This window comes from Saprolegnia diclina (genome assembly GCF_000281045.1).
Source record: "Saprolegnia diclina VS20 unplaced genomic scaffold supercont1.1, whole genome shotgun sequence".
NCBI lineage: Eukaryota > Oomycota > Saprolegniomycetes > Saprolegniales > Saprolegniaceae > Saprolegnia > Saprolegnia diclina.
The window spans coordinates 1,162,043-1,188,766 of NW_008246068.1; the positions used below are offsets into that span (position 1 = coordinate 1,162,043).

Sequence of the window (26,724 nt, forward strand, 5' to 3'; positions counted from 1 at the left end):
GCCATCCAAACGCTCGGGCGCAGACAGAGACAAGGTGGGTTCCAATGCAAAGACTCACTTTTTTATTCGGGTTCAGCACGATGGTCCTCGACCGCCGCATGCTCTGTCGCTTACAAAGGCGAGAGCATCTTCTTGATCTTACCAATGGCCTTGGCCGGGTTCAGGTGCTTGGGGCACGTCTTGGTGCAGTTCATGATCGTGTGGCAACGGTACAGCTTGTACGTATCGTCCAACGCGGCGAGACGCTCCTGCGTCTTGGTGTCGCGCGAGTCTTCAATCCAGCGGAACGCTTGCATGAGGACTACGAAAAACCGAGAGATGAGCACACGTCCACAAGCGACGGTAATCGTACCGGCAGGGCCGAGGTACTTGTCGGGGTTCCACCAGTAGCTCGGGCACGACGTGCTGCAGCACGCGCAGAGAATGCACTCGTACATGCCATCGAGCTTCTTGCGGTCTTCCTTGGATTGCAAGTACTCCGTGTTGTCGTCCTTGACGATGTCCGACTGCAGCCACGGCTTGATCGATTTGTATTGTTCGTAGAAGTTGTTCATGTCGGGCACCAAGTCGCGGATGACATACATATGCGGGAGCGGGTAAATCTTGGTCGTGTCCGTCTTCTTGTCGATGGGCGACAAGCAGGCGAGCGTGTTGCCACCATCAATGTTCATGGCGCACGAGCCGCAGATACCTTCACGGCACGAGCTAGAGGCAGCAGGTGCATGAGCCTCGCCATCCTCCGCATCATCATGGCGGCTACCGGCGGAAGGTCAAGGTCGGGTCCTGCTCGTTCTTGATCTTGATGAGCGCGTCCAACACCATGGGGCCACAGTCGTTGAGGTCGACCGGGTACGTGCACAAGTACGGCTTCTCCTTGGTCTCGGGGTCCCAGCGGTAGATCTTGAAGTACTTGACGTTCTACATGTCCATGGCCTCGTCATGCAACCGCCCATGCATCTACGATGTCTACCTTGGTCGCCGGCGCCTGGAGCTTGAGGTCAGCAGCCGCGGCCGCGAAGGAGCGCGCGCCGATGGCGGACGAGCGGGCCAGGAGACGAGTTTGCATCATGGTGCTGGACTATTGGAAGACTGACCCCACATCCGAGCGTTCGTGGTGGGGGCCGACCGTCAAAAGGCGTCGAAAGTCCCGTTTAGGTGCGGGAAACACCCAGTAAAGTTCGATTTTGTCCGATTACGTGCGAATTCGAACTTTACCGCGCTTGCAGTTCCGTTGACGATAACTTCGTTAGCATTCATCGGGGGAAGGATGGGCCACGGCCGCGGGCCCGGCCCTGCGACATCATCCCACCGGCCGGTCTTCGACGACCTTCGCCCATGCGCGCTGCCATGCCATGCGAGATGGAGCGAGTCGAGTGGCGCCTAGGCACTGCAAGGTGGGCGGGAGGAGCTTGCAGTGCATGCCCGCGCCCTTGAAGGCAAGTTCAAGCCGTGGTGTCGAGATGGCAGGCGACATGTGGCGCATCATTGATGATGCACCCGAGATGGCCTCGGCCAATTGTAACCACAACGAAGGCGACATGCAATGTATCTAGGCGATGATTGCTACAAGCCTGTGGAGCGAGGCGGATGCAGCATGCGCTCCGTCATGGGCATGGCACGCCTCGTACGGTCGCATGGCCTTCCACCGCCGGAACAGCCTTTGTGCTGGGCCCGAGCCAGGAACAACCGAGGAGCGAGGACGCTAGGCGCAAGGCATCAGGCGCTTCGTACGCGGTCTCCTTGCGAACGACGTCGAATTCACCCAAGTCGGCGGCAAGGATACCGCGCTGCATAGAAGCGTGTGCGTTGTGGCCAGCGCGGCGCCGCGCGTCGGAGCCCGTGCCTGGGGACAACCGACAGCACCCGCCACGTCGATCGAGTCATGTACGCTAGAGAGCTCCCAGCTTGGAAGGATCTCGAGATGACACGTCGCGTGGTGGTGGGCCAAGATGGAGGACTATGGTAGAAATCGGCGGTTTCATCGCCGAGTATGGCGGGCCGGGTCCGTATCCGCGTCCAGCGGGCGAGGAACTTGTACGATGCGCAAATCTTTGGCAAGCAGGACGCGCGCGTCGCGCTGACGCTAGGGCCTACGACGCTAATGACGCAGGTGCACGTGGCCGGTGGCACCAACCCGACGTGGGACGAGGTGCTCGAGCTGGACGATGTCGCGGACGAGCTGAGTGTTCTCGTCGAACGCCCAAAAGCGCCCAAGAACGATCTGCTGGGCAGCTGCACGCTCAGCGTCGCCGAGTGGCGCGCGGACGCGGCCACAGGCAAGAACCCGATCGAGAAGGCGTACCCGCTCAATTACGGAGCCAAGCGCCGGGGCGAGCTCTTTCTCTCGGTGGAAGTGCTGCCGCCCCAGGTTGTCGAGACGCCTGTGGTCGAGAATGACGAGCCGCTAGCAGCCAAAGTACCGGCTGTCACAGACACCTCGCCAGCTCCTGTCGACGTTCTACTCGATGCAGCAGCGGGAATTAAAGAAGTCGTACTACCTGCTGCTGCCGACGTCCCGGCTGTCGAGGCGTCGTCTGCGGTTGTCGAGGTCCCGAACGCCGTGGCACCCCCGGTGGTGGAATCGCCCTCTGTGGTTGCTGAGGCTCCGTCAGTGGCTGCTGAGGCGCCATCAGAGGCTGTAGAGGAGCCTGTGCTTGCAGCGTCGGCAAGTGGCACGGAGCCACCACCTGTGGAGCCTGTCATTGCATCAAGAGAGCCCATGCCTGCGGCTGCACCCATCGAGCCCGCGCCGGCAACGTCTTCCGTGCCAACTGCTCATGCAGCGTCAGAGAACCCGGATATCGCGCCGCCAGAGCACTCGGGGGAAGAAGACACGACGACAAGCGTACATTCTGTTCAAAAGGGTCCTTCAACCGAAGGTGCGCTTGCTGCACCGTTGGAAGCAGCGCTGACAATGCCCTCGGAAGCAAGTGTTCCAGAGCTCAAGTCCGAGATTGCGAGCAGTACGACGTCATCTGCCAGCCAAACACGTATTGAGCTCGCGACAACTAGCTCCATACCAGCCGCCTCACCGGGCACGGACCCTGCTCGAGTCGACATCAAGGCTCCACCCCAACCGCCGCTACCCGAAGCAAGCATGATCGTGCCAGTGGTCGAGCTCGGCAAGGCTGTCAACCCAGCACGCGACCTTGAAGCTGCGTCAAAACCTGCACCGCCCACCTATGAGCCCGCGGATTGCAAAGAAGGCTCAAAGCAACCAGAGTCCACTAAGGACACGGTCCCACCTCTGTCGCTCGCAACTTACGTGGCAGAGATCGCGAAGGCCCCTCCAGACCCCAATCTAAAAAGTAAGGACCCCGAACCAGAATGCAAGGTCGCCTCCGCACCAGTGCGTACGGACGCTACAGATGTGGGGGGACGCGAAGCCAATTGTCCAAATACCACTGCGGCGCTGATGGTCGCGCCGATGGTTGCATCGTCGCCCAGCGCATCGATACTGCAGCCAAAACCCAGCACGCCACAGATGCCAGACGCACAAAGGACCCTGCTCGAAGTTCCAGCCGTCGCATCAAATATACCCCAGGAGGATCTCCAGAAGAAGCCAACGCACGCACAGCTGCCAGTCGTAGAAACTGCGCCACAGGAGCTTGTCCCCCTGCTCGTCGATTGTGCTCCTGCGACCGCGGTCCCTTCCAATGACCTTGGTTCTATAGCACGCCCGTCTACCGCTTTGGCCGCCGAGTTGGCTTCGCGACCATCATCACAAATGATCAATCCTGGTCCCGCACATCAACCCGAGGAGAAAACGACGGAAGTCTCGCAGCCGACGGAAGTCGCATCAACACCATCCAAAGCGTCTGCTACTGGCCCACAGCAAATCGACAAAAGTACATCAGTCTCGTCTGAGCTGCAAGGACAGCAAGCACCCGACCCCGCTCCTGCCGACCACTCACCAACACCGACCCCAGAGCCCACGCATTCCTTGGTGCGACCAGTATCGGAGCCCAGGCTGGCGACACCAACGACTGTGGCAGCCACTGAAGCAGCCCCTCCGCCACCAACGCCATCAACGCAGGTGGCTGCCACGGTGTCCTCGCTGCACTCCGAGAGCGCTACGCCACAACCGTCTCTGAGTTTCACCGCGTCCGAGTCACCAGCCATGACAAGCGCGCTTATTCGGAACGCCAGAGCACCAACAACACGCCCTCCAGCCATCCCTCTCGGAAATACTGCCGAGCACAAGCCAGCAACGTCTGCTACCAGCGCTGGCGATGATCCGGAGGCGGCGGACGAGGTTGACGCGGAGCCGTTGCCGTCGTTTCGCCACTCGCTCGTCTCGTCGCCGCCCAAGGCCGCGCTAGCGACGACAGCGAAAGTAGCGCCAAGGCCCGCGATGCTCGGAGGGCTCGCGGTCGCCCCCTTGCCCACTGTGCACTCGGAGTGGAAGAACATGTTCGAGTTGCGTTGCGACGACCCGCCGCCCATAATGTACACCCACCTCAATCTAATCGCACGCCATCATTCTATTTTTAGATCACCTCAGGCGCCGCCGCAGCCCAAGCCGCCACGTATACGCGTCCAGAAGAAGCACACAGAAGGCCACGTCGGACGCATGCGCAAGAACCATGAGATTGCCGAGGTCGAGCGAGCGCGCTGCGCACCAGAGCCGGCAACGGTACCCCCCGCCACATCGGCGCCGACGACGACCAGTGCTGAATTGCCTGCCAAGCCAGCACCTGCAAAAACCAACCGCCAGCAATCCGCACCTGCGCGCACGAAGCCACCAAGCACAAAGGCGAGTGTAAGGCCGCTTATCGCAACCAAGCGTCCGACGTCGGCCACGTCATCGCGCTTGGCGAAAGCCATGGCGCCACCCGTGTTGCCCCGCCCGCCGCCAAAGAAGGAGCTGCTCCGCTCCGCTCTTATCGTGGCACTTCAAAACATGACTGACAGCATGTACGGGGCGCTACACGGTGGTACGCAGCAGGAGACGGAGCCGCTACCGCGGCGGACTAGCATGTGGCTTCGTGAGACGGAGCTCCAAAGCGTTGTGCATGCGTTCCTCGGGTCGTCGTCGCGGCCAGAGACGTCGCTCCCCGAATTGCCGCCGGTGCTTGAGTCGCCGGAAGAGCTGCTGGCGACGAAAGCCCATCACTGCCACTTGTGCGTCACCGAGGTGGCTGCGCACTGGTGCTGTGACTGCACGACGGCCCTCTGCTCGACGTGCCTGAGTGATGTTGGGTGTCAAGCCGAACGGCATCAAGTCGAGCGCTTCGTTGTCGACCAGCAGTCGGCGATCGTTCTCGGATCTATATCAACGCCAGCATTACCCGCATCGCTTCCCGTGACCAAACCCGCCGAGCTTCGTCTGCACGAGGTTTTTGAAAATGGACAAGTTGTCTGATGTCTCATGCACTTCCTTGTAGAAAGCATTCCTCTGTGTTCCGCTGCAGCTTACGCCCGAGCTCTCTGCTGTCGTCGCCACGACCAAACTGCAGCACGAGCCGCCCAAGAGCCTGAAACAATTCTGCCTCGTCCTGCGCAAGGTAGAGCGACGCACACGGCGTTCTCTATACAGCTGCATGCTACGTAGCAACTCGAGCTGTCGCCGACCTCCAAAACGGTTGCTGCCTTCCTTGGTAACGCGAGTGCTTGGCACTTGAAGCGGTGACGCACCTACACAATGTAGATCGGTCCCGAGTGAGCTCGTGGAGCTGTGACGAGCTGCGCTGTTTCTTGGACGTCGTGCACGTTCCGTCTTCGGGTTTGCACAAACTCAAAGTCGACGGTCCGGCCTTCCTCAAGCTCACGCCGGTAGGCCTTGTGCTTGAACCCATCTTAATGTACGAGTGCTTGCACGTAGGCTGCACTGCATGACACATTTGGGCTACGGGGCAGCTTTCCCTTGCAGCGGTGTCTCTTCTACCGCGCCTTATTGGTGGAAATGGAGTGCTACCGAGACAAATACGGACTCCCGTCCAACCTCACGCGTCTACCCGCGTCCGCAAAAGCGCCGATCAAAAAGAAACAAGCGAAGAAGGCGTCGGGACCCAGGTTCGTTCCGGCGCCCGCGCCCGTCGTGGCAGCGACCAAGCCCACGCATGCTCCAAAAGCTGCAGTCACGACAGCCGTCCAGAAAGCACCGGCACCGACGACCAAGACAGCCCCGAGGAAAATTCCACCGAAGAGCAAGGCGGTCGACCCCGACGACGACGCAGCGTTCGTTGCCAGCATCCATGACGGTGTTCAGGACCTCTTGACTGCCGGGTTCGAACCCACGACCACGACACCTGTTGTATCGGCGCCGACGTGTACATCGGTGCCGCTGCCGTCGATAACACAGCTCCAAGCCGAGGTGGCGCAGCTACTGCAGCGCTTCGAAGCCCTCCAGACGCTCGAGATGCCACCAGGTACAGCGGAACCATACACCGTTGGCTCATATACACCACTAGAGCTCGAATCGCACATGGTGGAAGCAGACAATCGGCTCCAAGGCCTTTTGAGCATGGTACGCCCTTGGATCTCAAGCAGTGCTTATGGCAGCGGTAGACGCCGAGTGATCTATGCTCCAACGTCCTGTCGTTGGATGGGATCCGACGACTCTTGAGCGACATCGAAGTGGGTCTCTCGCGTGCCCGCGTCGCTGCGAGCCCGCCGCGCACGAAGGCGCCGCTGACTATGACGCTCTGGACCTACGAAATGCCGGCGCCGACGGCCAAGACCCTCACCGGCGTGACGCCAGGTCGAGCGTTTGCTCTCGACTTGTGACACGATACTGAACGGCGCGTAGGGCCTGGCGACTACCACCCGACGGCCAAGCCGAAAAGCCATCCGCGACGCACCAAGCGGTCTCCGACGCGCGTGCCCATCGACGAGGCCGACGACGACGACGACTTGTCTGCGTTCGTAGCGTCCGAAACCCAAGGCGTTTCCGGAAACGCTTCCAAAGCCCTATTTGACACGTCCTTTCTACAGCCCGAGGCGCCAAAGGTATCGCGCTGGCAGACGCTGCGCCAGAAGCAGCCGCCAACGGACGCCGACACGACAGTGCTTGCCACGGCTTCATCCGATTCAAGTGTTATAAAGGTGGCCGAGTTGCCCTCGCCAAAGTACAAGACGCACGTGGTGTCGCCCAAGAAAACGCCAACCAAGCGTATGGCGCCACCGCCGCGCACCGAGACGCCGGCAACACCCGACGATGTGGCCCAGCAGACGGCGTGGGCCGCCCGCATCCAGGTGCAGTACGGCTCACGACGACACGACGACGGCCTCGATGCGCAGCGGTAGCATCGTCCCGAGGGCTGCTTGGTAGCGCTGGAAGTGGGCGTTGATGAGGCGTCGGTGTGCTGGCGTGTCGAGCGCGCAGAACGTCGTTAGAAGCGTATCGTGGCTAAAATACGCGACTTCAATCATCGTGCCGACCGCGCACTCGTCGAGGCCGACGGGGTAGTCGAGGATACGAGCAACCTGCGACTCGGTGACCAAGGTCGGTGCGGTGAGTGGTGTCCCGACGCAGAGGAGCGCGCTGGCCTCGGCGTACAGCGGATGTATCGTGTGGAGCAGCACGAGGTGGTTCGACAAGTCGAACGCGTGCGTGTAGACGCTGCCGGACGACGCGAGTTGCACGTTGGGCACGTCGAGGACGCCGCTGGGGCGTACTACGTGCTCGAGGAAGTGGTCTTTCCAAGGCGTGGGCACGCCCGTGAGCACGACGCAGGGCTTGAGGCCGGCCAAGACAAAGTAGACTTCGCCAAAGAATGCCTACAGCACACATGAGCAAAGTGGCGGAGAGCGTATGGTCGTACCATGGAGGCGATCGTATGTCCGTCGGCTTCGAGCGCTTGGCGCACAGATACGGGGAGCTGGGTCCACCACGCGGCCTCGAGGGCCTGCCAGGCAGACGCGACGACCATATGGCCGCAGGCAGTCCGGTGGGCAGGCCAGGCCTCTGCTTGGCAGGTGCGGGAGCAGTAGTGCTGGACCTTGCACCGCGCGCAGCGCAGTGTCGGCCCGTCGGCGTGACACGTGGACCGGCCACACGTGTGGCGCATCTTTGGCCGCAGGTTGAAGTCTTGCATACGGTGTAACAAGCAGTCACTTGTATTTTGAGTTTGAGTGGCACAGACGCGTCGTGTCTAAATGCACACTATTTTATTCGTTTCTCCAACCCTTCCAGAAACAGGTTTGGATGCTAAAGGGGCGTGGGATTAGCTTCAAGCACTTCTGTTTCTCAAACCGATTGCAATTGAGAAAACCTTTCGGAATCCACGGTATCCGGACACGCGTGGTGATTTGCGGACGCCATCGCGTCTATTGGCCGACTTGAAGTTTGTATTGCGGGGCGGATCCTGTCTGCGGTTGCCCTCATTTCCGAATTTGCAGTCAAGGTACAAGATGGCGTCGGGCAATGCTACCGTGAAGGCCGTCCTTAGCGGCGACACCGTCGTCCTCATGGGCAACGCCACCAACGGCCCTCCGCCGGAGCTCATGCTCACGCTGGCCTCGCTCCAGGCGCCCAAGCTCGCCCGCACGGCCGAGCAGCACGACGAGGTAGATGCTGCATATTGATCTTTGGTGCATGACTCATCATGCTATGGACGTTAGCCGTACGCGTTCGCCTCGCGTGAGTACCTGCGCAACCTCCTCATTGGCAAGGTCGTGCGCTTCAAGGTCGAGTACAAGGTCTCGGTCATTAACCGCGACTTTGGCTCGATCTACCTCGACGGCGAAAACGTGTGCGTCCTCGTTGCCAAGGCTGGCTTTGCCAAGGTCAAGACGCTCGAGCAAAGCCGCGATGGGTGCTCGCCCGACTTGGAAGAGATGCTGCGCGTTGAACAGCTCGCGATGACGGAGAAGAAGGGCATGTACGCCGAAGACAACAATGCGACGCGCCACGTGACGTGGGGCGGCGCGACCGGCGAAGAACTCTTGGGTCGCTTCAAGGGCCAGCAGATCCCCGCGATCGTCGAAATGGTCCGCGACGGTGCGGCCATGCGTGTCATTCTCTTGTCGACGATGCAGATCATCAACTTTGCGCTCTCGGGCGTCCAGTGCCCGCGCATCAACCCGCCGGTTGGCGCCGAAGCCACGGGCCCCGCGCCGTTTGCGCGCGAAGCCAAGCTCTTTACCGAGATGCGCTTGCTGCACCGCAAGGTCAACGTCAAGCTCGAGGGCGTCGACAAGTTTGGTGTACGTCCACTCTCCCTTCTCACGTCGATGTCTCATGCGGTACTAGAACTGCTTTGGCAGCGTCGTGCACCCGTCGGGCCACAACATTAGCGTCGAGCTCCTCAAGAACGGTCTCGGCAAGATGAGCGACTGGAGCTCCGAGTTTCTCAGCGTCGCGACGCGTACCGAGATGCGCAACGCCGAGAAGACGGCCAAGCTTCTCAAGCTGCGCGTGTGGGTCGACTACGTCCCGCCGGTGCTCACGGCGACCGACACGTCGCTGACGGCGATCGTCGTCGAGGTCGTGAGCGGCGACTGCATCGTCGTCGCGCACAAGAACAAGAACTTTGAGGAGCAGCGCATCTACCTCTCGTCGCTGCGTGCCCCCCGCATGGGCAACGCGCGCCGCAACGAACCGAACGCGCCGTACGCGGTCGACTCGAAGGAAGGCCTTCGCGCCAAGTGCATTGGCAAATCCGTCTCGATTGAGATCGAGTACGAGCGCAACAACCCGAACTTGGCCGACAACAACGTCATGACGTTCGCCAGCGTCTTCCTCGAAGCGACGCCCGCCAAGAAGAAGGGGGCCGAGCCCAAGCCCCGCACGAACCTCGGCGAGTCGCTCATTTTCGACGGCCTCGCCGAAGCCGTGCGTCACCGCCAAGGCGAGGAAAAGTCGGCCCACTACGACCTTCTTGTCGCGGCCGAGGCGACGGCCAAGGCTGCGAAACGCGGCCTCCACTCGGGCAAGCCGTCGCCCGAAGCGCGCATCACGGACCTCTGCTTTGACGCGCACAAGGCCAAGCAGTACCTCCCGTTCCTCCAGCGCGAAAAGACAATGCGTGCGGTCGTCGAAGCTGTTTACGCTGGCAACCGCTTCAAGGTCTACGTCCCCAAGGAGAACTGCACCGTCAACTTTATCGTCGCCGGCATCAAGTGCCCGCAGCCGGCCAAGCCGACCAAGGACGCCGAGCCGTACGGCGAGGACGCGCGCCGCCTCGCGCGCCGGAGCGTCATGCAGCGCAACGTGCTCATCGAAGTCGAGGACATGGACCGCATGGGCAACGCGTTTGGCCCGATGTTTGTCGGCACGAAGGACACGAAGAACGACTTTGGCGTCGCGCTGCTCTCGAGCGGCTATGCGCGCATTGACGACTTTTCGATTGACCGGACCGCGTCGAGCGCCGACCTCCAGAAGGCCCAAGAGACGGCCAAGGCCGCGCGCTTGCATCTCTGGAAGAACTTTATCGAGCAAGAAGAGGCGGTGGCCAAGACAGCGGTGCGCCGGACGGCCGACGAGGTCCTCCCGGTCGTGCGGCTCTCGGAGATTACGAACGCGACGACGTTCTTTCTCCAAAACATTGGCGACCGGACGCTCGCGACGCTCGAGCAAAAGATGAAGATGTTTACGGACGCGGTCGGCCTCGACGGCAAGACGTTTGAGATGAAGAAGGGCGTGCTCTGCGCCGCCCTCTTTGACGACGGCAACGGCCCCATGTGGAACCGCGCGCGCATCGAGGCGCTCACGGTGCGCGGCGTCCAGGTCCGCTTTGTCGACCACGGCAACACGGAGTTTGTGCCGACGACGCGCCTTCGCCCGCTCGACCCAGCGCTCTCGCAGTACCCGCCGCAGGCCAAGGAGTGCGTGCTCGGCTTTCTCAAGCCGTTTGGCGATGGCGCCGAGTACGCCGAGGACGCGGCCCATGTGTTTAACGACACGGCGTGGGGCAAGACGCTGACGGCGATTCTGCACGGCTATGACGGCAACGGCCGGCAGATGGTGACGCTCCAGCTCCAGGACAAGAGCGTGGCCGAGATCCTTCTGGAGCAAGGCATTGCCAAGGTCGACCGCGCTGCCATCAAGCGCGCCGAGCCGTACCAAAAGGCCATTGTCGACAAGCTGCTGGCGGCCCTTGACCACGCCAAGCGCCGCCGTCTCTGCCTCTGGCACTACGGTGACGCCGAGTCGGACTTGGACGACTAAGTGTTATAGTATATAGTTGTGCTATTAACGAGATACAAGTAGACTAGTCCCCTAATCGTTCTCACGTCTTTCATAGTTGTAGCTTGGTTGAGGAATGTGAAATAGAGCATTTGGAGATTCCTTTATTAAGTTAGCCAAAGAGATGCTTCTCAAAGCGAATGTGGACCGTCGACGAGACCGCCTCGAGGTTCTTGAGCGCGAGTTCGAGATCCGACTTGGTGTGCGCGGCCGAGACGCAGAAGCGGACGCGGCCGAGAAGCAGCGGCGTCGCGGGAAAGCCGACCGTGACGACCGCCATGTCCCGCTTGAGGCACTGGCGGGAAAACTCGGCGATCTTGGAGATCGAGTAGAGCATGACAGGGATCACGGGCGAGTCGAACTGACCGAGCGTCACGACGCCCATGTCCTTGAGGCCCTGCCGCAAATAGTTGCTGTTGTCGCGGAGCGCCTGGAGCTTGGTCGCGCCAATGGTCGTGCCATCGCGGCCCATGATGACCTTGAACGCCGCAAGCACTTGTGCCGTGATGACCGGCGAGAGGCTCGTGCCGAGCGTGTGGCCGGCGCTCGCCGTCTTGAGCACATGAATGATGTCCTTGGAGGCCGCAATGTACCCGCCCATCCCGCCAAACGACTTGGTGAACGTGCCCATGAGGATGTCGATCTCGCTCGGGTCCACGCCCGTGTACTCGCAGACACCGCGGCCGGTCGCGCCGAGAGCGCCAATCGAGTGAGCTTCGTCGACGTACATGTAGGCGCGGTACTTCTTGGCCACGTCGACGATCGACCGGAGGTTGCAGATTTCGCCTTCCATCGAGTAGATACCCTCGACAATCACAAAGATCTTCTTCCACGGGCGGTGCGTGCGCGGCTGGCCCTCGGCGATCTTGGTGCGCAGCATGACCTCGAGATGGGATGCGTTGTTATGCTTGAAGACGGCGACGGTCGCACCAGAGGCGCGCGCGCCGTTCACAATCGACGTGTGGTTGAGCGCGTCCGAGATGATGAGCGTGCCAGGGCCCATGAGCGCGGGAATCGAGGCTGCGTTCGTGCCGTAGCCCATGTTGTAGACAATGGCCGCAGGCTTGCCGATAAACTCGGCCACGAGCGCTTCCAGCTCTTCGTGCTCGGGCGTCGTGCCATACTCGCCCGACGGCGCGTTGCTGCACACGTTGCGCGCGTCGACGACGGGCAGCACCATGCGCGCGCACGTGCCCATCCAGTCGTCGGCAAACCCGAGATAGTTGTACGAGCCGAGGTTAAGGCAGTTTTGCGTCTCGTTTGTCCACGTCATCGACTTGTTGCCGTCGTGCGAGACGCGCTTGACGACGTCGATGCGCGCGCCCGGCGCCGACGACACGGGTCGGTTGAAGACGTCTTGGACGCGGTGGTAGATGCGGTTCGTGTAAAAGTTCTCCCATGCGATAAACATGTCGGCGACGCCCGCCCGGCGGTCCTCGGCCGACTGGTAGCGCGAGTAGCCGATCCACGAGCCGACAAAGTCGCGCAGCCGGCCAAAGGTGATGAGGATCGCAAAGTTGAAGTAGCACAGAAAGGCCGCGACCAGCGGAACGTGCTCCGGGTCCTCCGCCTTGGGCTTCGTCGTCGTCTCCTTGGCCATCGTCCAAGATCTGCGAAATCCGAAAATGCTGCACCTCCGCGGAAGCCGCCACCGGATACGTGCGTCGCATATCCGGATGCACGGCCTCTAATGCGGAAATTGGCCAATCAGACGAGAGGAGGTGTGCGCGGATTGGTCCATTCGTAGAGCGTGGCGGCCAGTAGCGAAGGCCATAAAAAGGGACCTCTACCGACATGTCTAAGATCGCAATAAGATGATGATGCAATCAGCAATGAGAAAAGTCTGCGCAATCCGGTCTTCTTCTCACTGTCCCCGCCGACGACAGCAGTCCTTGGCGCCGCCATCATCGTACCTTGGTACGAGCGGTGTCGATTCGACGTAGGAAGAGGATGGGACGTCGTCGTGACGCGGTAGCGACGGCGTACAGGCGAGTGGGCGGCAGAACGTCCTTTGTCGGCGACGTCGTCCATGGTGCAGAGACACGAGACAGGCGTTCAAATCTTGGCGCGACAAGCGGTGCACACTCAATGAAATATGTCGTGCCACTTCGGCGCGGTTCGCCACATTGAAGATGACGTCGAACGGGCCTCGCGTCAGCCAAAGCTGTGTGTATTTTGCATTTACTTGTCGGCGTATTTGAACTGGAAAATGGCATTGTCGAGGCCGCCCGTCGAGATCGCAAACATGTCGCCCTTGGTAAACGCGCAGTTGGTCACGTGCGACGAGTGCCCGAGGTACGTCTTGGCGGTCGCCTACATTCGCCGTGATCCCATCATCTTCGCTGTTTATGCCAACGTACGTGCGCCGCGACGCACGGGTACCGGAACAAGTTCACGTGGCCATTGTCGTCGACCGTGAGGAGGTCTCTTTGCGATGACGCGCGCGCCGTGGCGTTGACGTCGGTGCCGTCGGCGCCCTTGGGCCAAATACCTGCACCACCCTCGCCGTTGAGTCCGTTGCTCTCGACGAGACAATGGTACGCGTACCTTGCACGGGCCAGCCCAAAGTGCATGTCCACGTGGCCCACTTGACGTCGCGCAGTGCATTTGCACTCGTGACCTGCTTGCCCTTGTCGGCTTGCCAAAAGAGGAGGTCGTATGCGCCGCAGTTGCTCTGGAGGTAGTTGGCATCCGACGAAAAGTCGAGTGCTGTGATGTAGCTGCTGTGGCCTTTGCACACACAACGCTTGGTGTACGCCGGCGCCGCGAACAGGTAGATGCGCTGGTCGTGGCTACCGACCGCGAGCGTCTTGCCGTCCGGCGCGTACCGCAGTACCGAGATGGCCTTGAGGCTCACGCGCAGGTCCGCGACAACGTCGCCGTCCAGAGCTTCCTTGAGCACGACCACCTAGCACCGTGACGATGAGTCGTAGGTTACGGAGCGGGATAAAAGACCGAGCCGTCGTTGGCGCCGACGGCAATGTGGGTGCCATCGGGTGACATGGCGACCGCGCGCCATTTCTTGGGCATCGACTGCTTGGCGAGGAGCGTTCGGTTGGGGCCGTCCCAGAGCCGGACCGTGCCGTCGTCGCCCGCCGTGACAAACTGCTGCTTCTCCGGGTGCGGTGCGAGGCCCCAGAGTTCGCCGCCGGCGTGGCCTTCGATAAACTTGGTCACGACCGCGTCCTTCTTGGCCCGAATGTCGGCCAAGTCGACTTCGCAGATCTCGCAGCCTTGCGTGCCCAGTAGCAGCTTCCCGTCCGCCACACTGAGACTACGAACGCTGCCGTTGAGAGTCCAGGACCGATCCTTCTCCCGGGGCTTCATGGACGAGGATGCCAAAGACGCTTTGCGCAGATCAAACGAGAGGAGCGGCTCGAGGCTGTAGCTCCAGAGCCGCACGACCCCGTCGCGGCCGCCAGACACGACGTTCTTGGCCTTGACATCGTGCAAGAGGCAGTTGATCGCGCCCTAAGCATCCATGTCGAACAAGGTATACAGTCCAAGTGGTCGACCTCGTGGGCGTGGGCGAGGACGGTGCTGACGCCCCGGCCTTTCCAGCGGTAGAGCGATCCGTCGGCTTGGCCCGTCACCGCGTCGTTGAGCACAAAGATGCAAGCGAGCACCGTGCCGCGGCTGTCGCCTTTGCCAAAGCTACCTTTCTTGAGGGAAATCGTAGTCTGGGACAAGCTCCAGAAGAGCACAGTCTTTTCGCCGACGCTGACTCCGTCACTGGCGAGCACATCGAGGCAGAGAATCTACTCGCGCTTGATACCTTGATACATGGAAAACACAAAAACGTACTTTTTGTTTCGAAGCCGAGCAGGACGCGACGAGCTTGCCCTGGAGCGAGTAGAGAGCGAGGCTGTGGTCGTCGTCCATGCCATGTGACACAATGAGGTCGCCCGTCGCGTTGAACGCGACGAGCGCGACGCCGCGTCGGTGAAACCCCGCCATCGTACAGAGGCTCGACCCGCTGTTGGCATCCCACAAGATCAACTTGGGGCTCTTCCCGACCTCGCCACTCACGACCAAGTGGCCCTCGGGGTGCACCGCGAGGCAGAGAATGTCGTTGGTGTGGCCGTAGTGAAAGATCTGCCGGTGCGTCTGCTTGTTGTAGACAACGCCGAGCGCCGCCGTGTGGTAAATGCAGCTCGAGCTATCGGCGCCAAAGCGGAGGTTGTTGCGCGTATCAAAGCCGCGGTACCCGTGCACAAACACCAAGTCGAGGTTGCCGCTGGGTGCATCGCCGTCATCTACACCCTACTTTTCATCTTTCAAAGGCGTCGGTACAAAGTACCTGGTTTCACCGTCCACCCACTTGGCTCGCGGATCGCGCCCAGCCAGGGCTTGACAGCGAGGAACTCGTCGCCGCCGTCCTTCTTGGCGGTGTCAAACGCGTGGCTGAGGAGCCGCTCGTCCGAGACTAGCGCCGCGTGCGCTTTCGTGGCGCTCGCGTCAGGCGCCGTGAGCGACGCGCGCTCCTTGATCTCGTCGGCAAAGTCGGTGCGCCACACAAAGAGCGTCCGATCAAAGCTGCCGAGGCTCAGGAGAAACGCGTTCCTTGCGCTGAAGCGAATCGTGTGCAGTGGCGAGGCGTGGCCATAGTACGTCTTCGCTGCACTGCGCTCGACGCACGGATACCACAGCAGCTGCAAGCGGCCTTGCATGTCCCCGACGGCCACCACCGGCAGCTGCGACGAGAACGCGCCGCCGGGCTTCTCCGACTGGACGCGGTCCGAGCACGAGAGTGGAATCCCCTACGTCCCTTAGTCAGCTACGTGGGCAGTTCGAAACGCAGTGGCGTACCTGAGACGCGCCGATGAGAGCCCAGTTGCTAGGGCACGTGCAGCTGTGCCAATGCGTCTCACGGGCCGCGACCGAGTGCTCGAGGAGCGCACCGGTGGCCACGTCCCAGAACGCGCACTCGAGGTCCAGCGTGTTGCTACGCAAAATCGTAGAGTCCAAGTTGAAGTCGACGTGCGCAATCGGGCTGCGGCCTGGCATCGTCGACTCGCACACTTTCGAGAGCGTATACGACAACTTGTCCTTGATCGCGACCAAGTAGATCTTGGCGTCGTGGCAGGCGACCGCCAAGACAGAGGCGCAGGGTGCGTACTCGACGTCGCGACACGCGTGGTGACTTAGCGCCACTGTCGTCAGCGACACCAGCGTCGCCGCGTCGAGCACCGCCAGCGCACCGGACGCAAAGGCGACCGCCAAATGGATCTTGTCGTCGGCCATGGGCATCGGGGAGTAGGCCAACGCCGTCGGTGCCGAGGCCAGCACCATCGCGCGCAGCTGCAAGTGCGTGTGGAGGTCCCAGAGACGCAGCGTCTTGTCGTCACCCGCCGTCACAATCATGGCTTGCGTCGGATGGCACACGAGCCCCCGAATCGCTCCAACCGCGAGGCCATGCCACGCCAGGAGCACATTCGGCTCAGCGCTGCGCCGCGCGTCCGACGGCAGCGCGATCATGGGTGTGATGAGCCACTCGAGACACGAAGGAGAGAGCGCAATAAGGAGGCTCTCGTCCGTGACAATGACGAGCGTGACGTCATGCGCGGTGACACCGACAATCGACGCCGACGCTGCCGTTGACCAACGCGCCGCTTGGATAAGCGACTCGGACGCTTTCGATGGCACTTGCCACACGAGGAGCGATCCGTCCGAGGCGGCCGTCACGAGCGTTTTGAGAGCGGTGTGGAACAAGGCGACCTTGACCGGCGCCGAGTGGGCTTGCACGACGCAGACGGCGTGCGTGTGCTCCCATAGAATCAGCGACCCGTCTTCGCAGCCCGTGACTGTGAGGTTGCCGCCGGCCGTCGCGACGCAGAGAAGCGTCTGACGCAATGCGACGCGGCCAAACACGCCTTGCTGCGACGTCAAGTGGTATCGGTTTTCGACAGTCCAAAACCGAATGTGGTTGACGCCACACGTGACGAACGACGCGCCGTCGAGCGTAAACGCACCGTCCATCACCTAGGCAAAAACGATGTTTTCCATTTGTCGATGAAAGACAAGACAATAAGTGTACTCGCTCAAGAGTGTTTTGGGCCACGTCAATCTGGTGCATCTCTTTCCAGAGAAATGCCGCCACCGAGTGGTACCGGTCGGCAATGACAGCCAGAAGGAGGTCAGCGCCATTGAACGCTAAGAAGAGCACGGGCGCACTCACGGCGTGCACGCCGAGCGTCTCCATCGACGAGGCGTCCCAGATGACGAGCTGGGAAAACGACCCGGTCGCAACGACCTTGCCGAGCGGATGCACAGCCACACTAGTCAACGACTCGAGTGCTTGCATCCGAGATGACGGTGATGAAGGTACCTCGTGATGCGCTGCTTGTGGTACACGTAGCGCGACTGGACGCGGGTCGATGGCTCAAACACGACGCCAAGTGTCGCCGCCGAGTAGACGATCGCACCCGTGTCGGTGCACCCGAGCATGGCCCGGCCATTACTCCAATTCATGCCGTGCACGTAGGCGAGCTCGAGGTCCAGGTCCGGAGCTTCCCTACGCCAGCTCGCATGCCTCCTTAGAAATCACAGTGTTGCGTACGCCTTGTGGTGCGGATTCGGTGTATAGTACGACGGTGTTAAGAGCGTGGCCATGGCGGGGTTGGGTCGGCTGCGCTCGCTTGGCGGCGTCCACTGCAAGAGGTGGGCGTCTGCGCACGGGTCTTCAGCCTACATTGAAATACCATTGTTGGCGATACTATAATAAAACAGTTGGTACCGCCGACACGACGTGCTTGGGGCGCGGCTGTTCGTCGGCCGCCTCCTTTGTGATCTTCCACTGGCAAATGCAGTGGTCGGCAGTCGTGGCCGACACGAGGAGGCCGTCGTTGCGCGCAAACCCGAGAAACGCGAGGTCGTGCGGGCTGTGGCCCAAGACGCCTTTGGCGAGGTTGTCCAGCGCGGGATAGGCGCGAAGCGCGATGCTGCCGTTGCGGGTGACGGCCGCAAGAAGTGTCTGGTGGCGGTTGACGCACGCCGCCGAAATCTCGTCATGATTTGCATGCAGCATCTGCACCGAGTAGCCAATGCGACTGCGAAACGAACTCCAGAGCGTATCGCGCACGTGCTGAACGACCGAGACGCGCGTCGCCGAGAGGAGGTCCCAGAAGCGGAGACTACTGCCGTGCTGGCTCTGAAGGTATCGATTGTCGACGGAAAAGTCGAGCGAGGTCCCGGGGACCGCGGCTTCGTTTGCGAGGGGCTTGAGGAGGCACTGCTGGCAGAGGCGGAATGTCGCCGCCGTTGTTGGTTCGACGCGGTAGACGTAAATGAGACCGTTGGCGCCGGACGCCGCGAGTAGCTGGTCATTGTTGGCCCACTGGATCGCGACAATGGCGGCCCGCGCATGTCGAAAGTTGCACAGCATCTTGGTGCACTTATGGTCCAAGAGCACAATCTATAGTGTAGTATGTCAGGATGACGCGGTGTGTCAGGATGACATACCGTGCCATCCGAGCAGCCCATGGCCAGCCAGTCGCCGCTCGTGGCGTACGCAAGGCACTGCCCGGGTGCATACATGAGCAACGGCATGCTCGTGAGCGGCTCGCGCTTCCGAAGACTCCAACGTCGCACGACGCGGTCCAGACCGCAGGACGCAAACTCGGCGCGCTTGGGCGTCGTCGCGAGGCCCGAGACAGCTTCGTGCTGATGAAACGCAGTGACGAGGGTCACTGCGCCCGAGACCTCGTTTACTTGCAGAATCTTGCACGAGCGGGTACCCACCAGCAGCGTTCCTTGGTTCGTCTCGTCGTTGTAGTTGTAGCAGAGGCTTGTGATGCGAAAGTCCGAGAGCGCAAGCGGTAATGTACTCAGATCCATCGGGTGGCCAATCGTCTGCAGCGTCGAGTCCCATTGGTGGATCGTCCCGTCCTTCCCGCCCGAGAAGAGCGACGCACGCGCCACGTACAGGCAGTTGACCGACTCCTTGATCTACAAGAGCCCATGCATGTGAGGGGTAGGGTATCCGAGTATAGCCACCGGGTGGGCTTGCGTCGTCCGGACGAGCCGGCGGTTCTGGAACTGGTACAGCTGCCCGAGACTTGTCCCCACAATCACATACGACTGGTAGTAAACCACCGAGAGAAACCCTTGCCAGATGCCCATGGTACTAAGCGCGGCGCGCTCCTTTTTCAAAATGCGGTTGTCGACCGAGAAGAACTCGAGCGACTTGTCGCCGGCCACGACCTACCACACAATGATCCCAGATCCGCGATTCGAAATTCGGTACCACTTCTTGGCCATTGTCGTGGATCGCGACCGCGAGCGCTTTGCGCGTCGACCCAATGCCGGACGCGACGACGCTCTTCGACGGCCAGTCCCACACGGCGATGCGGTGGTTCGGGTCCAGTCCCACCGAGACGAGCTGCGTGTCGTAGCGCTGTGCAAACGCGAGGAGCGCAATGCCGTCGTCGTGAAACTGTGACAAGATCGAGAGGCAGTCGAGCGAGAGCGGCGACCAGACGTGGATCGCGCAGTTGGGGCCGACGTCACCGGTCGCGACCTTGTCGCCGTTGGCGCACACGGCGAGCGACAGAATTGCATTCGTGTGCCCCTAGTTAAGGTGACCAAACAAGGGACGGGAGGTACACAATTACCTCGTAGTAGCGTTGCTCGTGCCGGACAGCGTTGTACACGATCGCATGGCGAGAGACCGAGTAGACAATGTCGCCGTGGCACGTGTACCGTACGTTGTTGCGGGCGTCGTACCCGCGGTAGCCGTACACCCACTCGAGGGAGATGTTGACGGGCGGGAGACGGCGCGGCGCGGGCTTTGGGTTGAGTGGCTCGACCATCCACGGCTCGAGCTGGAACGGAGAGGCGCTCGTAGTGGGTTTCGTTGGCGGCGCCGGGCTCGGCGGCGGGGCGCAGCATTCGACCTCAATGTCCGAGTCGTCGTCGCTGGCCTACATAGACGTCCCGACAGTGTAAAATGCATCCGGAGAGTGTAAATTCCATACAAGAATACCTCTTGAATCCACTCGGCTTCGGGCACGCGCTCCTTGGCCGTCTCGGAAATGAGCCGGAAGGCGTCCATGTAGAGCATGAACTCGCGGTTGCTGCGCGCCCACGCAATAAACTCTTCGTAGTTGAGCGCATCGCTGTGGTCCTACGCTGCTTTGTTCGCCCGCCTCGTCCCGCGCAACATGGATCGCTACCCGGTCAAACCGCCCAAACGCTTGTTGGGCGACCTGGACAAACGTGGGGATCGGCGGTACGGACGCGAGGCAGCCGCCCGTGAGGATCGTGATCCCACCGTAGCACGACCGCATGAGAAGCGCCTAGACACGGCCATGATGACCTTTCGCATCATTCGCGTCGAGATGGCGCACGAGCTCGATGGGCGAGAGCGATCCGTTGAGGTTGAAGTCAAAGACTTCAAAGGCAACTGTAAGTGGGATATGAGTAAGCTGCGCAAGACAGAGATAGGACGTACACCGCGCCTTCTCCTCAAACGTGTCTTGGCAGATGACCGTGAGGCCGCCGATGAACTCGAGGCCGTCGATGCGCCCGTCTTGCTTGCCGTCGCGCGTCGCGTCGAGGATGGCAAAGATCTCCTTGATCGAAACCGCGTCCGGTTGCTTGAGCAAGATGAGCGACTCGAGTTGGCTCTCGGTGATGGCAAAGCCCCACGTCTTGCGGAAGCGGGCGTAGAGGTCGCGGACGTCGGCGAGCGTCCCTACGGCCAAGATGATGAAGAGGGTCGAGGCGCTGGGCGTACACTGCGAGAAGTACTTGGTCTCGCGCATGAGCTCGACCGGCTCCTCGTTGTAGCGCTGCTTCCCGAGGATCGTCCCCATCCTCTTCGACGTTGGAAAGTGCGATCCACGGAAACATCCGGATAGTACGTATCCGGAAGATCCGCGGCCGTGACGTGGCAGTACCACAGCACGCATGCAGGTGAACGGCAAGTTCAAGGGCGATGCCGCGAGCGCTCGACGTTTGCGAGGCAGTCGCTAGTCGGTAGGTAGGTGGTAGTTAGTCGATTGCGAGGAGGTCGCGAGGCAGTCGGTAATCCGTCGCTAGTCAGTCGTTGGTCAGTTTTCACGCGGTACTATTAGTCGGTCCCTGCGTTCTCGATTGGAAACATCGGCCGCGTCATTATAACATGCGATTAGCTGCCACTCGAGCAACTTATCTACTGAATGACTTTGTCGCTTACGAGGTTCTGATTGGCTCGTCGAATTGCTCGTAGTCTACTAGGACTCTTAGTGGGCGGGCGACGTTACGACGAGCGACTGGAGGCGCTGAATGGCACTCTGAAGCGTCGACGTCTCCTTGCAGTACGCGAAGCGCACGTAGTTGTGTCCGAGCGCCTTGTGCTTCTCGCAGTAGAAGGCGCTGACGGGAATCGCCGTCACGCGCTTCTCAATCGTGAGGTACCGGCAAAACGCATAGTCGCGCGACCCGTTTTCCAGGTACTTCGCCGGAATCTCGACGTTGGCAATGTTGACGAGAAGGAAGGCGCCGCCGTCAGCGACAACGACGTCGAGCCCGAGGGCTTGAAAGGCGGCGATGAGGAGGTCCCGCCCCGCTTGGTGGCGCGCAGCAACGCTTACAAAGTACGAGTCGTGCGACTGAAATGGCTCGTCGGCCTGCTCGAGCATGGCCGCCACCGCCTCCTGAAGCGGTGTCGCAACGCTGTCATACGACTCTGAGATGCAAGAGCTATTGCGATCGTACAGTACCTGAATTGGATCCAGTTGTTGGCAAGATGGATGCGCTGGACGAGCGCCGGGGGCCCGACAGCCCACCCAATTTTCCAGCCCGTCACGGAGAAGGTTTTGCCCGCGGATGAGATGGTGATGCAACGCTCGTACATCCCCGGGAGGTTGGCGAACCGAGGGTAGGGCACAAAGGCCATGTGCTCGTACACGTCGTCGCAGAGCACGACGACCCGGGGATACCTAATTGAAACTTTTTGTGAGCAGCGAGGGATGACATGGAGCCTGTACCGGGCAACAATGACCGCAAGGCGCGCAAGCTCGGCCTCGGTAAAGACCTTGCCCGTCGGGTTGTGTGGGCTGTTGATGATCAAGACCTGGCACAGTTGGCTGCGTCAAGAGTGCGCGGTTGCATGAGTAGTATGTACCCGTGTATGGGCAGAGAATGCGGCCTCGACTGCGTCGCCGTCCAGGTAAAACTGCGCCGCGTCACAGCGCAGTGGCACAAACTTGCAGCGCCCGCCGGCCATTTGGACTTGGGCCGCGTAGATGTCAAAGGCCGGCTCGAGCACGACCACTTCGTCGTCTGGCGACGAAAGTAAGCCCATGAGGGCGCTGTACATGACTTCGGTGGCGCCGACCCCGATCGCAATGTCGGTCGTCGCCTCGATTGGTCGGTGCAGCTGCTTGGAGTACCTCGCAGCGAGAGCTCGGACGAGACGCAAGTGGCCTTGCGGGCGCGCGTACTGGTTAAAGTCCATGTCGATCGCATGGCGAGCGTGGGCCTTGAACATGGCCTCCATGGGCCAGTCGGGAAAGCCTACGACGACGACCTTAATTATCATCCTTCGTGGCATGGCTCGGGGCCGCAGCTACCTTGGCCGAGGTTGATAGAGCCATGTTGCAGCGCAAGCGGCGTGAACTCGTGCCACACCGTGGGCTGGTCGAAGCCGTGCAGTCGATCCGCCATGCTGCGCTCCGGGCCGAACACGCCTGAACGAAAAACGACCAACACTCTAGTTGAAGCTCGTGTCGTTGCATTAAATTAAAATAAATTAAAACAAACACTGAAAAAAACGATGGGTCAAATGGGTTAAACATACCATGGGTGCCGCATGTGACGTTAAAGCTGCGCGGGAAGATCCAGCCTCCATCTGCCTCGACGACACGACAACGTCGTCCATTGACAAGGTATACGCATTAATATTTATGTATTTGTTGTGGTGGTACAAATGGGGTTCATAGTCGTAAGAGCACAGAGAAGGGGTTTACGGCGACACGGGCTGGGCCGTGTCCGAGCCCGACGAGCCCGACGCGCTCTTCTTGGCCTTCTTCCGCTTCTGCGCCCGGCGACGGTTCCGGCGCTTCTTCTGGTCTTCGCTCAGCGCCTTCGTGGTCGCATACGTCTCGTCGTCGTCGGTCGTGCTGACGTCAATACTGTGGAAGGTCGGTCGTGCCTTGGTCACGAGAGCCGGGGACAAAATTTGGTCGGGTGTCACAATCTCGACACGGGCAATCTTCTGGCCATCGACCTGGATGGGCGCGACGGCTACCTGGACAGGCGCAACGGCCACCTCGGGGGCAGGGACAACGGTTTCAACAGAGGCAGGCACTTCAACGACGGCAGGGATCTCAACGGCAGCAGGAGCTTCAACAGCAACGGGGGCTTCGGTGACGACGACGGGGGCTTCGGTGACGACGACGGGGGCTTCGGTGACGACGGGGGCTTTGGTGACGACGGGGGCTTCGGTGACGACGGGGGCTTCAATTGCGACGGGGGTATCATCAATGGGCGTCGCGACAACCTCGGCTGTAGCGGTAACATCCGTGACGGGGACCGGCTCTTGAACAACGGGTGCCGTTACGGGCTCGGCGACTTCGACAGCTGCCGGCGTCTCGGTGACGACAGTCGAGATGGCTTCCGCTTCGATTTTCTGGGCCTTCTTGGCTTCAAAGTTGAGGCAGATCTTGGAGATCATGTTGACGGCCGCTTCCGCCGACTGCACGGCCGCGACACCGTCCACAGTCGCATCATCTTCCTTGACGGGGTCAACGGCGTCTTCTTCGTCGTTCTTGTTGTTGTTGGCGTCGACAGGCACGTCGTCGTCGTGCGTGTCTTGGTTGCTGCTGACCTCATCGATCGCATCTTCCTCCTCTTCCTCTTCTTCGGGATTGGCCACGACCGCCGACTTCTTTTCCTCTTCTTCGTGGGCCGTCACGTGCTTGGCGATGTGGAGGAGACCATCGAGGAGCTGCTCGCCCTTCTCGGAGAGCGTCAACGGCGCCAACTGCGTCATGAACGCATCCAGTTGCGACTTGCGCTTGTCGCTCGACGGCGCAAAGAACGACTTGGGCGGGAACGGAAGGCCCGCGACCGCCTTGTCCGACTTGGAAACCTAAGCATATCAATGAATATCGACTTGGACGGGATCGAAGCTGGTTCGTACCTGCGTGTAGAACTCGTGGTAGCGGCTATAGCGGATCGGCACGGTCCAGTGGGCGCCCGACGGGTGCTGCACACGGGTGGTGTACACCTAGTCGAGCATGAGCGACAAGGATCACAGCACGCTTCATGTACCATGAATTTGGAGCCCTTTTCTTGCGCTTCCCGGAAGCCGGTGACCTGGAACTGCATGCTCTTGCTGAATCGACCTATTCGCATGCATGAGCCGCTGGTGCGCTGCTCGATGCCCGTACCGCTTGCGTACGAGGCGCTAAAATCGAAATTGAGCGCATCCAAAAGCCCGCGATTTCTCACACATGGGCGCGGAAAGCTCGAATTTCGATGAAATTTATTTTCCAACAATCAATGTTGCCTACAATGATTAAGATATGTTCATTCAATTTTAAAGCCGGTCGGTTGGAACGATCTGGTCGGAGAATAAAATACCAGTGATATTATTAATTTGCAAGTCGACCACGTGGATCCAAATCTGCATGTCGCAAGCGCATTGGCCATTTGTATGGAGGCTGTGCGGTGATCGACACCGTGATGCTTTCTGGCGCCAGCGCCCAGCCGGTTACGACACGACACACCGCGGTGGCTGCATTTTGTCGCGCCCGCATTGCTACCTCCAGCCGCATTCGATGCAGCGAGCGTGACGAGCTTGGTGCGAGCTCGTTTCTGGTTGCCTGGACGAGAAGTGGCTCGTGTTGATGGCGTTTGCTGGCGTCAAGGAGGTGGCCATGCGCGCTGTAGTAACGCTACCCAGGCTGTAATGTACACGGTACGTTGCCTGCATATCGCTCCGACTGCACTTGCTTCTACTGTGCGCGCAAGCTGCAACGTACGGTACAGCGACGCGTGGCTTCCACGAGTGACGGCCATCTTGGCCGGCGAGATCCGAGGGCTACTGCCAAGGGACCGGACGTCGCGCGCACCCAAGTACCCACATTAGGAGGATCGCCTTGCGCGGAACCGGGCGGCAACTCCGAACGAATCGACCGAGTGAGATGGTGGATTTTGATTTTGGGGCTTACTCCTCATCCCACGCTTCGAGAGGGCGCGCGGCTACCGTTGGCCGCGCCTGTCCGCCGTAAAGGTAGGGAATGGCGCGCTGCATAAATACGACGTTGGGCTGGGCTACGCCGCGGCCTTGACCTTGGGCGAAGGCAGCAGCGCCGATGCAACCCAAAAGAGCGACTGGACGACCGTGACGAGGATCATAACCGGCGACAGCATCACCGTGTACGTGAGTGCCACCGCGCGGACGGCGGGCGGCGACTCGACCTTGGCCTTTGCACACGTCTTGGCCTTCTTCTTCAGTGGCGTGGCCGCCGTCGGCTTGACGACCTCGACAACGACGTCGATCGAAGGTCCTTGGGCCGCGACGTCGGGCTCCCCAGGCACCACGGTGTCTTCTTCCAGCTCTGGCTCGCAGGGCTGCTCGACGATCGTGTTGGCGTCGACGTCAAGCAGGTCGTGGACGAGTCGGAGCCCGTCGTCTGAGAGGGTTGGCAGGGCGCCAGCGAGCTGCTGCATAAAGTCGTGGAGCTGGCGCATGCGCGTGGCGTTGGACGGTGTGAAGAGCACCTTTTGCGGAAACGAGAGCGCCGCCGCGTGCCGGTCCGTCTTGACGAGCTACAATAAACGGCGTCGTCTTGTGGAGTTGCTGAGTTGCGTACCTGGCCAAAAAACTCGTGGAAGCGGCTGTAGCGAAGCGGGACGACCCATTCGCGGCCGTTGGACGCGACGGACGTCATGTACACCTACACTCTTGCTATGGCACTCTTGTCGTCCGGGGTGGGGTGTAGTACTGTAAACTTGCTGCCATCGTCGATTGTGTCTTCGTAGCGAAGGACCGCGAGCTGCGTGACGGTGGCCATGGTGGTGCTGCTGGTTCTAGAGGCGATATGAAGGAATGGGCGCCATGTCGCTGCGATCGCCGAGCTTGAATGGCCCGTCTGACAAGCCCGACGCAGCCTCGCTTGTTTTATTGGACCGATCAAAACCAGTTACAAATCCTAGTTCACCATTTATAATTCGAGCCGGCCACCTGTTACTTCCAGGTGCACATGCGCGGCGATTGGACGGCCAGCACACAACCTCGTGTTGTGTCAACTTTTGTCGTGGTGGCTTGGCCAAGAACCGACCGAACCTCAGATCGAACTTGTGAGTGTGCGGCCGCTTCCATACGCCAGCACTGCCACTGCTAGCTAGGCGGTTCCATGCAGCGCCGCACAGCAAGTCACTTCCATGCACCCGGTCGTCCGTCTTTTGGCTCAGATACTTACTGCGGTCTCGTCTCGTGTGCCGTGCCTCGTGGTGAGAGGTGACCTGCCCTGACAGCATCCAGGAGAGACTTTGGCGAAACTGAGAAAGCCAAGAAAGCTTTTAGCATGCTCAGCCCTGTGTCCTTGGTGGCCAGCAGAAAGCTCTTAGCGTGCTGAGCGCTGTGTCCTTGGTGACCAGCA

At 60.7% G+C, this 26,724-nt stretch overlaps 9 protein-coding genes across 9 annotated transcripts; 2 read left to right on the plus strand and 7 right to left on the minus strand.

The window, feature by feature from the left end:
- Window positions 1-39: 39 nt before the first annotated feature.
- SDRG_00370 (succinate dehydrogenase [ubiquinone] iron-sulfur subunit) lies at window positions 40-1,126 on the minus strand. The gene is made up of 4 exons (XM_008605843.1): window positions 971-1,126; window positions 761-918; window positions 353-705; window positions 40-301 (listed from the first exon to the last, which is right to left on the minus strand). Exons 1-4 carry the CDS (start codon window positions 1,067-1,069, stop codon window positions 111-113), a joined length of 801 nt encoding a protein of 266 aa, XP_008604065.1. The 5' UTR covers window positions 1,070-1,126; the 3' UTR covers window positions 40-110.
- Window positions 1,127-1,982: 856 nt separating this feature from the next.
- SDRG_00371 (hypothetical protein) lies at window positions 1,983-7,414 on the plus strand. Its single transcript, XM_008605844.1, has 9 exons — window positions 1,983-4,449; window positions 4,495-5,338; window positions 5,388-5,507; window positions 5,555-5,600; window positions 5,651-5,775; window positions 5,825-6,371; window positions 6,414-6,469; window positions 6,511-6,703; window positions 6,752-7,414. The coding sequence occupies exons 1-9, from the start codon at window positions 1,991-1,993 to the stop codon at window positions 7,246-7,248; spliced, it is 4,887 nt and encodes a 1,628-aa protein (XP_008604066.1). The 5' UTR covers window positions 1,983-1,990; the 3' UTR covers window positions 7,249-7,414.
- SDRG_00372 (hypothetical protein) lies at window positions 7,210-8,039 on the minus strand (the record flags this gene model as incomplete). The annotated part of the gene is made up of 2 exons (XM_008605845.1): window positions 7,210-7,722; window positions 7,767-8,039. The coding sequence occupies 2 exons, from the start codon at window positions 8,037-8,039 to the stop codon at window positions 7,210-7,212; spliced, it is 786 nt and encodes a 261-aa protein (XP_008604067.1).
- A 250-nt stretch (window positions 8,040-8,289) lies between these two features.
- Window positions 8,290-11,234, plus strand: SDRG_00373 (hypothetical protein). The gene is made up of 3 exons (XM_008605846.1): window positions 8,290-8,511; window positions 8,566-9,150; window positions 9,197-11,234. Exons 1-3 carry the CDS (start codon window positions 8,356-8,358, stop codon window positions 11,111-11,113), a joined length of 2,658 nt encoding a protein of 885 aa, XP_008604068.1. The 5' UTR covers window positions 8,290-8,355; the 3' UTR covers window positions 11,114-11,234.
- Window positions 11,125-12,772, minus strand: SDRG_00374 (serine palmitoyltransferase). The gene has a single exon (XM_008605847.1). The coding sequence runs from the start codon at window positions 12,729-12,731 to the stop codon at window positions 11,244-11,246; it is 1,488 nt and encodes a 495-aa protein (XP_008604069.1). The 5' UTR covers window positions 12,732-12,772; the 3' UTR covers window positions 11,125-11,243.
- Window positions 12,773-13,023: 251 nt separating this feature from the next.
- SDRG_00375 (hypothetical protein) lies at window positions 13,024-20,953 on the minus strand. The gene is made up of 21 exons (XM_008605848.1): window positions 20,868-20,953; window positions 20,583-20,825; window positions 20,479-20,534; window positions 20,305-20,427; window positions 20,115-20,255; window positions 19,744-20,052; window positions 19,377-19,700; window positions 19,127-19,333; window positions 18,593-19,078; window positions 17,868-18,545; window positions 17,691-17,818; window positions 17,460-17,645; window positions 17,169-17,409; window positions 15,941-17,113; window positions 15,432-15,891; window positions 14,936-15,387; window positions 14,647-14,889; window positions 14,087-14,602; window positions 13,679-14,039; window positions 13,492-13,622; window positions 13,024-13,444 (listed from the first exon to the last, which is right to left on the minus strand). The coding sequence occupies exons 1-21, from the start codon at window positions 20,944-20,946 to the stop codon at window positions 13,313-13,315; spliced, it is 6,669 nt and encodes a 2,222-aa protein (XP_008604070.1). The 5' UTR covers window positions 20,947-20,953; the 3' UTR covers window positions 13,024-13,312.
- Window positions 20,954-21,238: 285 nt separating this feature from the next.
- Window positions 21,239-22,819, minus strand: SDRG_00376 (hypothetical protein). Its single transcript, XM_008605849.1, has 5 exons — window positions 22,687-22,819; window positions 22,239-22,630; window positions 22,102-22,187; window positions 21,835-22,053; window positions 21,239-21,787 (listed from the first exon to the last, which is right to left on the minus strand). Exons 1-5 carry the CDS (start codon window positions 22,778-22,780, stop codon window positions 21,355-21,357), a joined length of 1,224 nt encoding a protein of 407 aa, XP_008604071.1. The 5' UTR covers window positions 22,781-22,819; the 3' UTR covers window positions 21,239-21,354.
- Window positions 22,820-22,989: 170 nt separating this feature from the next.
- SDRG_00377 (hypothetical protein) lies at window positions 22,990-24,525 on the minus strand. Its single transcript, XM_008605850.1, has 4 exons — window positions 24,508-24,525; window positions 24,389-24,462; window positions 24,258-24,344; window positions 22,990-24,206 (listed from the first exon to the last, which is right to left on the minus strand). The coding sequence occupies exons 2-4, from the start codon at window positions 24,443-24,445 to the stop codon at window positions 23,079-23,081; spliced, it is 1,272 nt and encodes a 423-aa protein (XP_008604072.1). The 5' UTR covers window positions 24,446-24,462; window positions 24,508-24,525; the 3' UTR covers window positions 22,990-23,078.
- A 725-nt stretch (window positions 24,526-25,250) lies between these two features.
- SDRG_00378 (hypothetical protein) lies at window positions 25,251-26,261 on the minus strand. Its single transcript, XM_008605851.1, has 3 exons — window positions 26,068-26,261; window positions 25,936-26,019; window positions 25,251-25,891 (listed from the first exon to the last, which is right to left on the minus strand). Exons 1-3 carry the CDS (start codon window positions 26,134-26,136, stop codon window positions 25,394-25,396), a joined length of 651 nt encoding a protein of 216 aa, XP_008604073.1. The 5' UTR covers window positions 26,137-26,261; the 3' UTR covers window positions 25,251-25,393.
- Between the last annotated feature and the right edge of the window lie 463 nt (window positions 26,262-26,724).